General features: G+C 43.7%; 1 protein-coding gene across 1 annotated transcript; it reads left to right on the top strand.

Annotated features, from left to right (window-relative positions):
- Positions 1 to 4,185: 4,185 nt before the first annotated feature.
- LOC147452500 (uncharacterized) lies at positions 4,186 to 5,084 on the top strand. The gene has a single exon (XM_086518956.1). It carries the CDS (start codon positions 4,539 to 4,541, stop codon positions 4,845 to 4,847), a length of 309 nt encoding a protein of 102 aa, XP_086375082.1. The 5' UTR covers positions 4,186 to 4,538; the 3' UTR covers positions 4,848 to 5,084.
- The last annotated feature ends 9,282 nt before the right edge of the window (positions 5,085 to 14,366 follow it).

Below are 14,366 nucleotides of genomic sequence, written 5' to 3' on the forward strand. Positions count from 1 at the left end.
TTAGTGAGTTCTAGAGAGAAATTTTGGAGCTAGCGCTAAAAGAAGTAAAGTCGGTCTTAAAAGACAACTTTACAAGATCACTATGATTGAAGGGGAGGATATTGCAAGCCTACTTAATAGGCTTAAGAGCATTGTCACAAAACTCACTTACATCCAATGCGAGGTACTAGAAGATGACAAAGTGGCCGTGCTTTTGAGTGCACCTTCACCCTCTTATGATCACTTAGTCGCCATAGTTTAGCAAGGAGTCCCATAGCCCTACGCTTTTATTATCTCTTTCTAAATCCCATAAGAAGGTGAGTAAAGTGGTCGACATGCCATCTAAGATTTTGAGTTGAATGCCAAAGACGCTTGTAATTTTCTATGACATGATCGATGCTTTCTTCATAGTTATCAAGCTTCAACTTTTGCTCTGCAAGTTGCTTCTTTAATTCGGCTATTTGCACCATGAAATGTTCCTTTGCCGTCAAGGTTGATGCCCAAAATTGTTCCTTTTTAGCTAAGCTTGCAACTTGCAACATGCATGTCTAGTTTTGTTTGAATTTGATTACGTGTGGAGAGATCTTGCAAGAACAAAGTGTAAAGCCTCGGGCAATAGCCTAACAATTCGTGGTAGCTATCACCCAAAAAACGTAAGAGCTACGTGATGTTACGGAATGGTGGAGATGCACCTGTTTGAGGATCAAGGGGGTAAATCAATCATCCATCAAAGGTCAATGGATGTTGTGGAATGGTGGAGATGCACCTGTTTGAGGATTAAGGGGGTAAATCAATCCAAAAAGAGTAAGAGCTACGTGATGTTGCAGAATGGTGGAGATGCACCTGTTTGAGGATCAAGGGGGTAAATCAATCATCCATCAAAGGTCAATGGATTTCCTCCCTTGCAATCATAGCATGTCCATTGGAATAGAGCCATTGTCTCGATTTTTTCACAAAGTTGCATAATCCTGCTCCAAATCGATATGTAATATGAACTTCAAAGACTTGTTGGTGATGTCTCGCATAGCCATTGTAGCTAGAAATGGAGGTGAGATGGATATGGATAAGGATATGGAAATTAAAATTGAGATGAAGATGGAGGTGTAGGTGTAGCTGAAGATGGATGGAAATAGAGATGGAGATGGAGGTGGAGGTGGAGACGAAGATGGAGCTTGCAATGATGTGCATATCAGCACCAATTCACAATAGAGAGAGAAAGATCTATGGTGAGCTATTAAATGAGAGAGAGAGAGGGGGGGGGGGGGGGGGGGGGGGGGGGGGGGGGGGGAGAGAGAGAGAGAGAGAGGGTGGAGAGAGTGAGGGAGGTAGAGGAGCTTCAAATCCGTAGGCTATGGCTTCTAGAGAGGGAAAAAGAAGCCTAAACCCGAGTAAAGCTCATTTTAGAGAGAGGGTGTAGAGAGAGAAAGACAATTGCAAGGACTGCACTAACACCCAAAAGTACATGGAGGGATGTGGGGTATAGAAGGCCCAAAAGGCTAAGAGGATTTGGTGACTAGATATAATTGAGACCTATTTCTTTTCAGAAGAAACACAAACATGTATTTTTAGGCCTAGTCCATTAGCTTGATCAAACCTTTAAGCACTTTGCTAAGCGTCCAATTAATTAAAGGGCCTAAGAAGACCCGAAACAACGTGTGTAGCAAGTCACTATTAAGCTTCTTCTAGTCTTCTCCATTGAAGAAGCTACATGGGCAAATGGCTCCTTGTGGCTTCTTCACGAGTTTCTTTCAAAAATGTAGGCATTTCTTAAGTGACACCAAGTAGTTTGCAAACATTATTAAGAATGTCACAAAAATTGTGTCGCTTTAGCAATGCAATTTCTGATGCTACTATTAATGATCTTAGCACGTTCTTATTGGGAAGATTATAAGGCATCGAATAAGCGGCGATAAAAGACACTTGCTATTTTTCCAAGCGTCATAAGAACAAAAGGCCCCTTATTACAAGCCATCACATAAGCAGTGATATGAGACGCTCACTATTTTTCCAAGTGTCACAAGAACAATGGAGGAAAGAACATTCAATATTTGCATACTAGAGCACACAAGAGGGAATGAGAGGAAAGAATGAGCTCAGAAAGTAGAGCTTAGTTTTAAAAAATGCAAAAGATTGAGATATTCGGCATTGAATTTTAGACCATTACAAAGAGTGAAGTGTTACCATCACTGGATTTGTTTCTAGGTTTTTTTGTAAGTGTACCCTATAATGAGCAAGATATTCAGATTTTAAAAACGAGTAGTATGGAAAATGAGAAAAAGAGTTTCCCATTATCTTTCTCTAAACTTATCTTTCTCTAAACTGACATGGCATTTTTTACAAGGCCCAAATTTGAGTCCAAAATTTTCCTAATGACACACTTTTTCTATTCAATTTGTAAATTTTACTTGAAATTATTCTTAAATGACACCCCTCTTTAAGTAAAAATTTGACAATTTTTAAAATTAAAAATGTTCTTCTATTGAACGCACATGATAGATACATATATTATAGATGCCCCCCCCCCCCCCCCCCCCCCCCCCCCCCCCCCCCCAACAAAAGTTGTGATCTCTTCATTCATTATTGTCTTCATATATCCATGGTATCGATCCCTATGATCATGATCTGCATCCTCGTGGCTTCGATCCCTTCTATATTCAAATTTTATCCTCTCTATCAGGGTTTCGGAGGGTCTCTTCTTCTTCCATAATTCTCTTATGTTGATCATGTCTACCTGACCTCCATCACCATGTCGATTATGTCTATTGTGATCTCCATCATAAACTCTTTTGCAACTTGTGCCCTCATGTTGATTGTTGCTTTCACTTTTTCCATCGTGTCTACCATCACCATTGCTGAACTGTGGTGTTCCTTTTCTTTCAGCTTAGCCTCCTGCTGAAGCCCCTTTTGTAGTTCCTTGATTCTTCCTCTCTTATTAGGGATAGATAGCATGTGTTTTTCCTTGTCTGCAGTCTTTCTTTTAAGACAAGAACATCATGAATACTGGTGAGAAAAGTTTTGACAAAGTAATAAAAAAGCTCAATGTCATTCTTTTTGAGGCTTTTGGCAAATGTTTTCTTACATCTTGTAAAAATTTTGATGTTGGTTTTCAGCTCTAGGCAGACCTTCTAAACGAGGAACAATTACTCTAAAGATTTCAACCCATCGTCGCCCTTCTATGTGCCCAAAAGCATAAGAATGTGTTATGTATTAATTGAAGATCCTCTTTATGTGATTTGTGTCGAGGGCTGTGACTTAAATCATGCCAAGATTTTTCATCCGCAAAATATTACAAAAACAGTAACGAAGATGGTATAGCAAGGGAAAGCGTTGTAACATTTGGGACTACTTTTGTTAAAAGAGAAAGTCTTGATTGTCTTCTCTTTAGGCACTCATAAGAAAGTTATTTCTCCTAGAGGACAAGTATGGGAAGTATTCATCTCTAGCAATCCCAAAATATTTTTTAGGTTTTAGCAAGATTCCCAAAATGTTTAAGGTTTTACACAGAATCTCCCAAAATGTTTAAGGTTTTAACCATTCTGTGTAGCCATTGGGTTGCTCCAAAAACACTCGAGTAGAGAAAGGATACACTAGTATCAAAGCATTGTTTTTGAAAACCACATCTTATTCTTCTCAGGTGGATGGTTCGCTCCATTCAACACTGTTATGTGAAAGTTCTTTTCATAGTTTAAGAATTCAACTGATTTTAGGTAATCCATCCCTATGTATCATGACATAAAAGGTCTATGACAAACACTTAACCAACCGAATTATGTGAAATAGGATCACTAACCAAAGACAAAATAAGCAAAAGATTCATCATCCCTTACCACGAGAGCCACTTTCTATGTAGCCACTACAACAATTAATACTACCCCTTAAATGTGACATGTAGTGCAACCAAGATTGTTTATTCAGCACTTAGCAGAGGCTTACCATGTATTGGCCGGAGCCTCATGTGGAGTGGGGCCATGAGCGCTGACTTTGAGAGTGTGGGTTTGGTCAACGAATCCACGCACCTTACCAACCACCCATGAGCTGATGAGTCCACTCGCATGGAATTCACTGCGCTCACATGGATCAGCACTGTGAGCCATCCATACAGGCGAAGTGGTCGCTTCACATACAGCATGCAGACCTGCCGAGACGCCCTATATAACCTTAGCGTCCACCTCACGTTTTGAACATCCCACACAGCGACAGGAGAGAGAGAGAGAGAGAGAGAGAGAGAGAGAGAGAGAGAAGGGGGGGCAGCTCTTGAGGGATTGTTCTTCAAATGGGTGGTTCCCAGCCCTGGGCGGCGCTCATGGGCGTCGTCCTGCATCTACTTCTGGCCAGTACGCTGATGGTGGTGATGGCGCATTCTGAGGAGCAGCGGCCAGCAGCTAGCTTCGAAAGCTACGACGTCTTTCAGGAGGTGGCCAGCCAAGTGCAGAGCAGCGCTGACCACGGAAAACAGCTAGCGCCCATGAGTGCAGAGTTTGCAGTGTGCAAGGCGAGCGTAGGCAGTGCGTGTGCCAACTCACGCTTGAGTTGTCCAACGGCCTGCGTGCAAGGGTTCTATGGAGGCGGGTACGGGCGTGGCTATGGGGGAGGTTATGGGCGAGGCTATGGAGGAGGATACGGGCCTGGGTTCGGGAGGGGCTATGGCCCAGGATATGGGTACGGCCGTGGATATGGCAGCGGAGGAGGGGGCGGAGGCGGTGGGGGTGGGGGTGCGGGTGGCGGTGGAGGCGGAGGAGCGGGAGGCGGAGGCGGCGGTGGAGGAGGTGGAGGTGGTGCAGCCCTCGCTGACTCAAAGGTGGCCTTCGCCTGCTCTTACGATTGCCTCAGCGGTTGTAAAGCTGCGTGCCACAACAATTGACTGGTGATCCATGAATTGTCACTTGTCCCTCGTTGTTGGAGACTTAATTATATTGCTTCTCGATTAGTTGTTGTGTTCTTACAGGAATGCATCTGTGCTATGTTATTCTCTCTCTCTCTCTCTCCCTCTCATGCAAGGGCATGTGCAACACTCTTTTGTGATCGCATTAATTTCTTCACAAGTCAATGTCTAAACATGTTGCAACTCTCTCTCTCTCTCTCTCTCTTCTCTCTCTCTCTCTCTCACTCACACACACACACAGCCCATATATATATATATATCAAGGCTCGGAAAAAGATAGGTTCGCTTTATCCAAAGCCTCTTCAAAATGAAAAATGGTCGGCGCAAGTTTGGGCAAGAAGGTTCTCAAGCCGGTTCAAATTATGGAATTTTTAATTATAATATGAGATTTTTAATGTGATTATCCCTCTCAAATTTAGAGTTAGCCTGTTCATATGCGTTTGAAAGCCGGATCCACAAAAAATGTTTCCCGAGCCCTGATATATATAGCTATGAGAGGTTGATTGTGCCTCGAGCTATGCCATGGGTTAGGGGTGAGGACGCTCATGATGGAGTTAAGGGTGAGGATGCTCATGTATGCCCCAGGTTAGCGGTGAGGATGGAGTGCCACGCTAGCTCACTCTCTCATCTACATGCCATGGCATCTAACCTAGGAATGAGATGCTACTTTAATTCTTCGCTTATGACTACGTGGTGGGGGAGGTTCTCTCCTTTCCTTTCAATGAAAGGTTGTATTAGAACTTGTGAACAAAACAAACCAAAGCATTAGGTTATGCCATCACCAAATGCTTGGAGTGAAAAAAGCAGCCTAAAGAGAAAAACAAAAGTCCTTAACTCACAACCTACAACCTCATGCTCCAAGGATATTAAAAAAAGAGAATTACAAAAATACCCCTCTAAGTTGTGGAAATTCCCAAAATACTCCCCACCCCCCTTCCTTTTCAAATTTCAAAACTTCCCAAAATACCCCCCATATTTTGTCATAAATTTCCAAAATGCCCTTCAAATTTTCAAAAAATCCCAAAATGCCTATGGTTCTGAGATTAAATTTCTCCAAAGAAAAAAAAAATTAGCTTTTCATAAGAAGACTGATTGATTATGTGTACAAGATGCTAAAACTAGAATTTGAGCTGGTTATGTAGGCTTTGGAGATGAATTGCTTCATTTCTAGACATGGTTACATTTTGTTTTGCTAAGTAACTTGTGACAAATTACATGCTAAGCACTCAAAAACGGATCTCAACTTGTATCTATTTTGGTTGGATTGCTCAAGATTTTCTAATCTTTATTCCTTATTTTATGGGAATTTTTGAAATTTGAGGGGTATTTAGCGAATTTCCACAAATTAGAGGGCTATTTTGGTAGTTCTCCTAATTAAAACAACAGGTCACCGTTGTTCATGGGTGAATGTCCCCATTTCAAAATCCCATTGATGCCAACGGTTGGTTGCCAATTAAGCAGCACCAGTAACATTAGAAGATCACGATGATAACACCACCGATTACCATAGCATTAATGCCATTGGGTGGCACCTCTATCAAGGGATGCCAAGTGTCAAGGTTTGTCATTTTTGGGCCAGTGTTTCGTGCCCTAGTTAGCACCAATATAATGTTTCCATCCTTGTCACTTCCTTTGGTAGAAAAGTCGTGGGAAGTCTGACTTGGTATGTAGCACACCGTTCATGTGTGGAACAACATCGGCATAGCTCCGATCACCATAGCTCACAACAAAAGTGGTGGCCTTTCGGTCAAGCCTTCAGTGAGAAATTGAGGAGCTCTTTGCACATTGTCATTCTCATCTATGTGGAATCATTGTCATTTTCAACTCTAGTGCTCATGAAAAACCCTTTTTTATCCAATCAAAATACCTCTCCTTTGGGAGATCTCCGAGTTTTTAGCACTGGGTTGGTGACATTAAAGTATATTTTCAATGTTTTGAGGGTTTTCAAAAAACTCAATACTCCTGTACTTGATCTTGAAGCTCAAAGGCATCTACTTATTGGACAAAAAAGTATAATATAAAATTTTGCACCATTAGTCTATGTTGGAGTTCATTAATTTATTAATGGAGCTCGGAGATTCGTCGGCAAGCGCCTTGGCTGAAGCAAAAGTGGGCGGGCGTGTGGTTCCCACGGTGTGTGCGGCCACAGAGTAGGAGGACATTCGAGTTCCATGTGGTGCTCTTTGCTTGCTGTGTATCATTGGTCGTGGCCGAGCATTCACGCAAGGCATCGATCTGCAGCTGCCTTGTACCACCAACAAGTCGCAGCGCAATAGTCCCCGCCTGCGGGGCATCATCAGCAGGTGATTGCACCGCTCACCTGTTTCGATGCATCGAGGGACCACCAACAGGTCGTACTGGAGCAATCCCCAGCTACGGGGCACCATTAGCCATCCTGAGCTCGGACCACACACGTTGCGCTGCACGCCACTATATCACCAGGTCATAGTCGAGCAAACCGCAATTGCAGGCCACCTTGCTGCTTAAATAAACACAACCAGCTCGTGCGACTATTACAGCTGTCGATGACAATTGCGGCGATGTCTCCAGCTCCACCTTGTCCGTGCCCACTGACATGCCACGTCGCCCTCGGCTCTCTTTTTTCTCTTCACCTCTCGCTAGACCAGAGCGGATCTTCGCAGATTTGCGATAATTTGACGTGCTTCAAAAATTAGAGGCACATGGATGAAATAGATGGGCTTCCAACAATAGATGAAGCACTGCATTTATGTGAAATAGAAAATTATCTAGGTGAAGCCAATACTCAACACTATAAAATGTTTTTTAGACCATTACCGTAATTTTCTGGCAAAGCTAAGTGGGATATTGATTAGATTACATGGTTTTTTTAGCGTTATTCTAGAGATAGAATTGAGTGAAAATACATCATATTTTTCTTATTTATGTGCTGCTTGTGAAGCTATGATCATGATTCCCCCTAATGGTGCATTGACACGCCACGTCGCCCACGGCTCTTTTTTTCCTCTTCACCTTTCGCTAGACCAGAGCGGATCTTCGCAGATTCGCGTTAATTTGACGTGCTTCAAAAATTAGAGGCACATACTTGGTTTGATGGGCTTCCAACAATAGATGAAGCGCTGCATTTATGTGAATAGAAAATTATCTAGGTGAAGCCAATACTCAACACTATAGAATGTTTTTTAGACCACTATCCTAATTTTCCCGCAAAGCTAAGTGGGTATTGATTAGATTACATGGTTTTTTTAGTGCCATACTTTTTATTTTAGAGAGAATTGAGTAAAAATATATCATATTTTTCTTATTTATGTGATGCTTGTGAAGCTATGCTCATGATTCCCCCTCATGGTAATGATGGGGGCTTTTCACAAGCCAAGCTCCCATACCCCTCTTCTCTCGTCCCCACCCCATGAAAACCCCCTCTTAGGGAGGGAGTGATAAAAGGCATTGGAAAAAGTAAGAAAAAAATAAAGTATAATTATGTAAATATATAAGAAAGGTAAAATAAACCACCTCATCCCTGCGGGGTAGCCCATCCCCACCTTGCCTCCTTTTTCTTCATTGTTGTCCCGCCGGGTGTCCCTTTTCCTCTCCTCCACTCAAAAGGTCAACCCCCTCTCTCTTCCCCTTGTCCTTTCTCCTTTCTCTCTCCCCTCAAGCTACCCCACCTCTCACCAATAATGCATTATAACTTACCAATAATGCACCCTAACTCACATGCAACTTACCCTATCTTCCAAAATAGTATACCCCACCCCCTCTTTCTCTCTCCTATCATATCCCATGACCCAAATACCCCCCTCTCTCTTTAAAGGACGCCATGTCTCTTGTCTTGTAGCTAAATAACCTCCCCCACACTCACACACACTCAGTTTCACTGAAAAAGGTGCCCACAGACCCATCCCCACCCGGTGGTTACCTGATTTTTCTTGTGTTCACACACATCTGCACACAGATTCACCTCTGAGCACACTCCCCTCTCTCCCCTCTTGTAATTACTTTATTCTCCATGTCACCTCTCACTTTTTTTTCATCAACCCATCTCTCTCTTAGTCTCTCTCTCATGAGACTGCTGTTCTGGCACATATACACACAGCCAGACAAGTGGGGCCCACAGTCACATGGCCTATGTAGATAATGATTTCTTCATTTCTAAATTCTAGAATTTCTCCCCCCCTCCTCCCCTGTATAAAGAGGGGTCACCATCACACAAAAACACACAACATCACCAAAGAACACACTATGCACTGTGTGTGCCTAGTGCACACACACACACACCATCACCACCACCACAATCACCATGCTTGTCTTGAGCATGACCTCTACACCCTTGGCTATGGAAGATGAAGGGCAACTAAATGAAGGATGATGGCCATAATCCTCGTGCGAGTCTTCGCCATCAACTCCCACCTATCCGCCATGTGCTCTACCACTCTCTCCCTTCTCATTCCCCTACCCTATGCTCCCCATTTCATCGCCTTATTCTCTAAATAAAGCTTGAGGTTTTGTGAGTATGTTTTCTTGCAATGTTTTGCCCATGTGAGGTGTGCGGAATCGCCACCTAGTCTTGTGTTTTGGAGTGAGCTTGTGTATGTGTGAAGGGTGTGCGGATTCGCCATCCTTTTGTGGTGCCTAAGTACTAAGCCGCTATACCCCCTCCCTCACTCTCTCTCTCTCTCTCTCTCTCTCTCTCTCTCTCTCTCTCTCTCTCTCTCTCATTTGATCTCATTCCCTTTCCTCTTCATCATTACTCCCAAGCATCCATCTCTCTTGGATGAAAACTTTGTTATGGTGGTGTGTTGTTTGCGTCCTAGCCGCTGAAGCTAGGTGGTGCCCCCTGTTTGCTTTACCATGACAGGCTCGAGGCGCGCCATTCGGTCCTCAGTGTTTTAGAGGCCGTCGGGGTTCGGGGTTTGCTTTGCTCCCGTCATTTGGTGCCCCCACTGAGGATCTTTTCATGAAACCCTTCAGTTTACAAGACTGAAACCCTTAAACTATTGTGAATGGATGAATGGCTAGCAGGATTTGCTAATTGGACGACAGAAGAAGAAGAGCTCCAAGCACAACTAGACGAACTCCGCATCTCCATCGAAGCTCGAGTGCCAGGCGTAACGGTAATCGATTTGTAGTGGGAGAGGCAACCAACACGCCAAACCCAGTTGATATACATAGGCATAGTGCCAAGAAGAAGAAGGAGAAGGTCGAAACCATGTCCGCAACCTACAACCAACCCACAACAACAAAATGGAAGGAGCTCTACACAATAGAGAATCAACACTATTCTAATTTGAGAATCGGGTAACTCAAGTCACCGAGGTAATTATCACAGTCAGTTTTCAAGTTGCACATGATGCTGCAGCACAGATAACGGAATCATTGGCTCACACTCTCACTAGAGAAACTAGGGATCTACTGAGTTTGTTTCAAGAAAGAACACCACCCTCTCCCACAAGCTTGGACAGTGACTAAGCACCTCTAAGCTTCACATGAATCAGTACAACCTACCTCAAGACAGATCACACATACCAACACGTGTACGCTCAATCAAGGTAATACTGGATTTGAAGGCTCAGTACCAGCAGGTCATTGACACCATGCTGGGTGGGGAGCGATTTTTTGAGGTTCTGGCATCAGATCAACCATTTGTTTTACCTTTGGTACAAGGCAATGTACCGTTTGAAGTTTTAATCTATGTCCTAGTATAAGAGGGTATACACGCCTCCTTGTAAATAAGAAAAAAACTTTTGCAAGTTAAGCAGTGTGTCTTTCTAGCTCTCTCTCAGTAATCATGGCAAGTGTAGCATTTCCAACATTTAAAGGAAAGAAGGGGGAGGATTTGGTAACAGACTTCCTAGATGACTTTGAAGTAGCATGTGTAGTGAGCAACAAAGATACGGATGAATCCCGGGTTAGAATCTTTAAGCATCTCATGAAGCTAGAAGCTAGATCATGGTACAATGCACTTCCACAAGCAACCAAGGATGACTGGGAACCCTTAAAAACCGCTTTTAAGAGGCGCTTTGGGGGAGATACCACTTCAAAAAAGTTGTGGGACAAGTTGAGAGACTTGAAGCAGGAGGGTCTTTTAGAATATGCCACCTATGAGTCCAAATTTGTGGATTTGTGGGAACGGTGGGTTGAGTCACTGGCTAGGGGAGAAGCTGCACCCGATTTTCAAAAAAAAGATCGGTTCACGCATGGCTTATGGCCGCTTCTCAAGGAGAAGGTGAAAGGTAGATTCTTGGCTACATATGAGTTAGCCGTTGAGATTGCTCGCCTTAAAGACAAGAAGCTGCGAATGAAAGCCAAAGAAACCGAGTCAACAGAATCAGGAACATCGCGTCGACTAGCAACTACGACAACCACCATTCCACCACCACCACCGGCTCTTAGGGTAAGAGATGACCAACAAGATATGTTGGCCCATATTATTGACCAACTGCAGAATTTGTCTGTCCACTTAATACAACAAGGGAGGAGTCAAGAAAGAGATCAAGACCCTGGAAGAGCACGACGACAAAACAGGGAGTATCATTGCTACAACTGCGGAGAAGACGGTCACGGTATGTACTACTGTCCCAAACCACGACAAAACTATAATAGAGGAGGTAGGAGGAACCAATTGTCACCCCCTAGAGAAAGAACGCCCCCACCCCGAGCACCACCCCCACCAACACAAATTCTATGTCCACCCCAGACACCACTACAAGCATCCATCCCACCTCTTCCACCAGCCCCACCACCTGATCGCCCTGTAAACATCATAAGGCTAGAAGAGAAAGGAAAAGCCATAGTAGTGGATCCACCCAGAGCAAAGGAGAGGGACAAGGGTAAGGAGAAGGTAACCTTTTTAGAACCACTTGAATCCATGACTTTGAAAAGAGCTAGGAGGGAGAAAGCTACACAATCAGATGATGAGAGAAGCATGAGAGGAGAAACTAGCAAGAGGCCATCCAGGCCACGACAGAAATTGGGCATCACCGACTTCCAGCTAGGGAAAAGTTCTAAGCCCTATGATCTAACATTGGATGTGGCAGAGCAAGGACCGAAGATTACATGGCCAGAGCTCCTACATCTTGTACCTAAAGTAAGGCGACAATGGTCTAAAATGGTAAGTACAAGACGCTCCAAAACAAAGGTAGCCGGAGCAATTTCGGGATGCAACATGGATGACATCCTTCCAATTGTCGACGTAAACATAAAAGGAAAGAGGGTTGGAAATACCTACATTGATGGAGGTGCACAAATCTGTGTAACGAGCGAAGCTATGATGCTTCAATTAGGGCTCGAGGTTGACAGGCCTTCTCCATGCAAGGCAAAGATGGCAAACAACGCAAAAGTAAAGTGTGTGGGTGTGGTAAGTGCCTTGAAAATCAAAGCTTTCAACACTGAGGTAGAGGTAGATGTTTTTGTAATGCCTACTAAGGGGGAGGGCTATCCACTAATTTTGGGAAGGCCATGGTTGATGGCCATGAAGGCAAAACAGGACTGGGGTACTGGCCTTCTACGCATGACCGGTAAGAAAGGGGAGACAATCTACTACGACATGAGGATTGGCAAGCAGAAGGAAATGAATCTGGAAACATCGACAGATGAAACCACTAGCAAATCTTCCAGTTCTGAGGAGGAGACCACATCCACCAACGAAAGTGACAGTTCCATTGATGTGATGGTTATCATTATGAAGGATCCACAAAGGGTAAGCACAACTGGTGATCCATCACCAAAAGGGAAACCCAATGAAGAGGAGAGAAAATCACCTGGCCTAGGAGAAAGTAGGTTGAAGGGTATGTTGTCTACGGAATTAACACTTGAGGAGAAAGATAGTTTTTTGCAAATGTTGATGGGATTTCCTAACCTGTTCATTGACAACTATGAAAGAATCACAGGCATTACAGTGGTGGAACATCATATTAAGCTGAAGGAAGGGGTAAAACCAGTTGTGCAAAAGCTACGACGAATGGGGGTCATACAAGAAAAGGCACTCTTGGCCGAGGTAAGGAAACTGCTGGAGGCGGGATTCATCTATCCTGTAGAAAACTCAGAATGGGTGTCACCCGTAGTGGTGACGCCTAAAAAGAATGGTAAGTGGAGGGTCTGTGTTGACTACAAACCACTAAATGCAGCTACAAAGAGAGACCACTTTCCTCTCCCTTTCTTGGATGAAATTCTGAATGAAGTAGCGGGTTTTGAATGCTATACCGTCTGTGATGGTTATTCTGGATACTTTCAAATACGCATAGCCTTGGAAGATCAGCTAAAAACCACTTTTATCACGCCATGGGGTTGTTTTGCATACAGGGTTATGCCATTTGGTCTCACAAATGCACCTGCCACATTCCAAAGATATGTCACATATGTTTTTCAACCGTTCTTTGGAACATCCATAAGAGTGTTCATTGATGATTTTTGTATATATAGCTCCAGTATTTCACATTTAGAAAAGGTAACTGAAGGTTTGGCCAGGTTGCAGAGCCTAGGTGGGCAATTAAATGTGGACAAATGCCACATTGGGGAGAGTAAAGTCATTCTACTAGGCCATGAAATTTCAGCAAAAGGTATCAACGCCGACCCAAGTAAGGTGTCCGCACTCATAGCCTTACCTTCACCAACGACCGCACGTCAACTGGTCTCTTTTCTACAGAAGGTGAGGTACTTAAGTAGATTCATACATCTACTATCACAACTTGTTCTACCACTGCAACAACTCACTCAAAGATCAACTTTTACTTGGGACGAGGAAAGCGAACATCACTACAACAAGGTAAAGGAGGTCTTAGCCACTCTGCCAACTATCTCACCACCTAATTGGGATGAAAAATTCTATGTCACCTCAAGTGTTGGTGATGACTCATTGGGGGTTGTGCTACTCCAAAAGGATACGACGACATCTTTCATGAGGCCAATCTACTTCTCTAGTCGAATGATGACAGCAGGAGAGAAAGGTTTCACCCATGTGGAACACTTAGTCCTAGCTCTTAGATTTGCAACTACAAAGTTTAGGTCATATTTGTTGCCTAAGCAATTTGTGATTCTAACCACGGATGAAATATTTCCCTATGTTGTACAACACATGGATGTGTCTGCTAGAATTACTAAATGGCTAGTTCGTCTGCAAGAGTTTGACTACACGGTACAGGTAGAAAGCACGACAAGGGCAAGTTTGGGGGGACTCATGACCTACCAAGTCTTTGAAAGGAAGGAGAAGCAATCTAAGGAAGGAGAAGTCCGATTACCTCCAGTACCACCTATGGTAGAAGGAGCATACTGTCTCTACTTTGATGGAGCCTACAAGCGAGCGTCCGACAAAGCAGCTGCAGGCATAGTGGTCTTTGATGACAAAGGGACAAAGGTATTTTCGTTGGGCCAATTGTTAGATTCACATTCTAACAATGAATCTGAGTATGCAGCACTAACCAAGGGTCTACAATGGTGCGTCTCGCAAGGTGTACAACGCCTTAATGTATTTGGGGATGCTCTACTTCTGGTAAGGCAAGTAAATGGAGCATGGACATGCAAGAATCCT

Source organism: Adiantum capillus-veneris, chromosome 8 (assembly GCF_014529385.1).
Source record: "Adiantum capillus-veneris isolate H3 chromosome 8, ASM1452938v2, whole genome shotgun sequence".
Lineage (NCBI taxonomy): Eukaryota > Viridiplantae > Streptophyta > Polypodiopsida > Polypodiales > Pteridaceae > Adiantum > Adiantum capillus-veneris.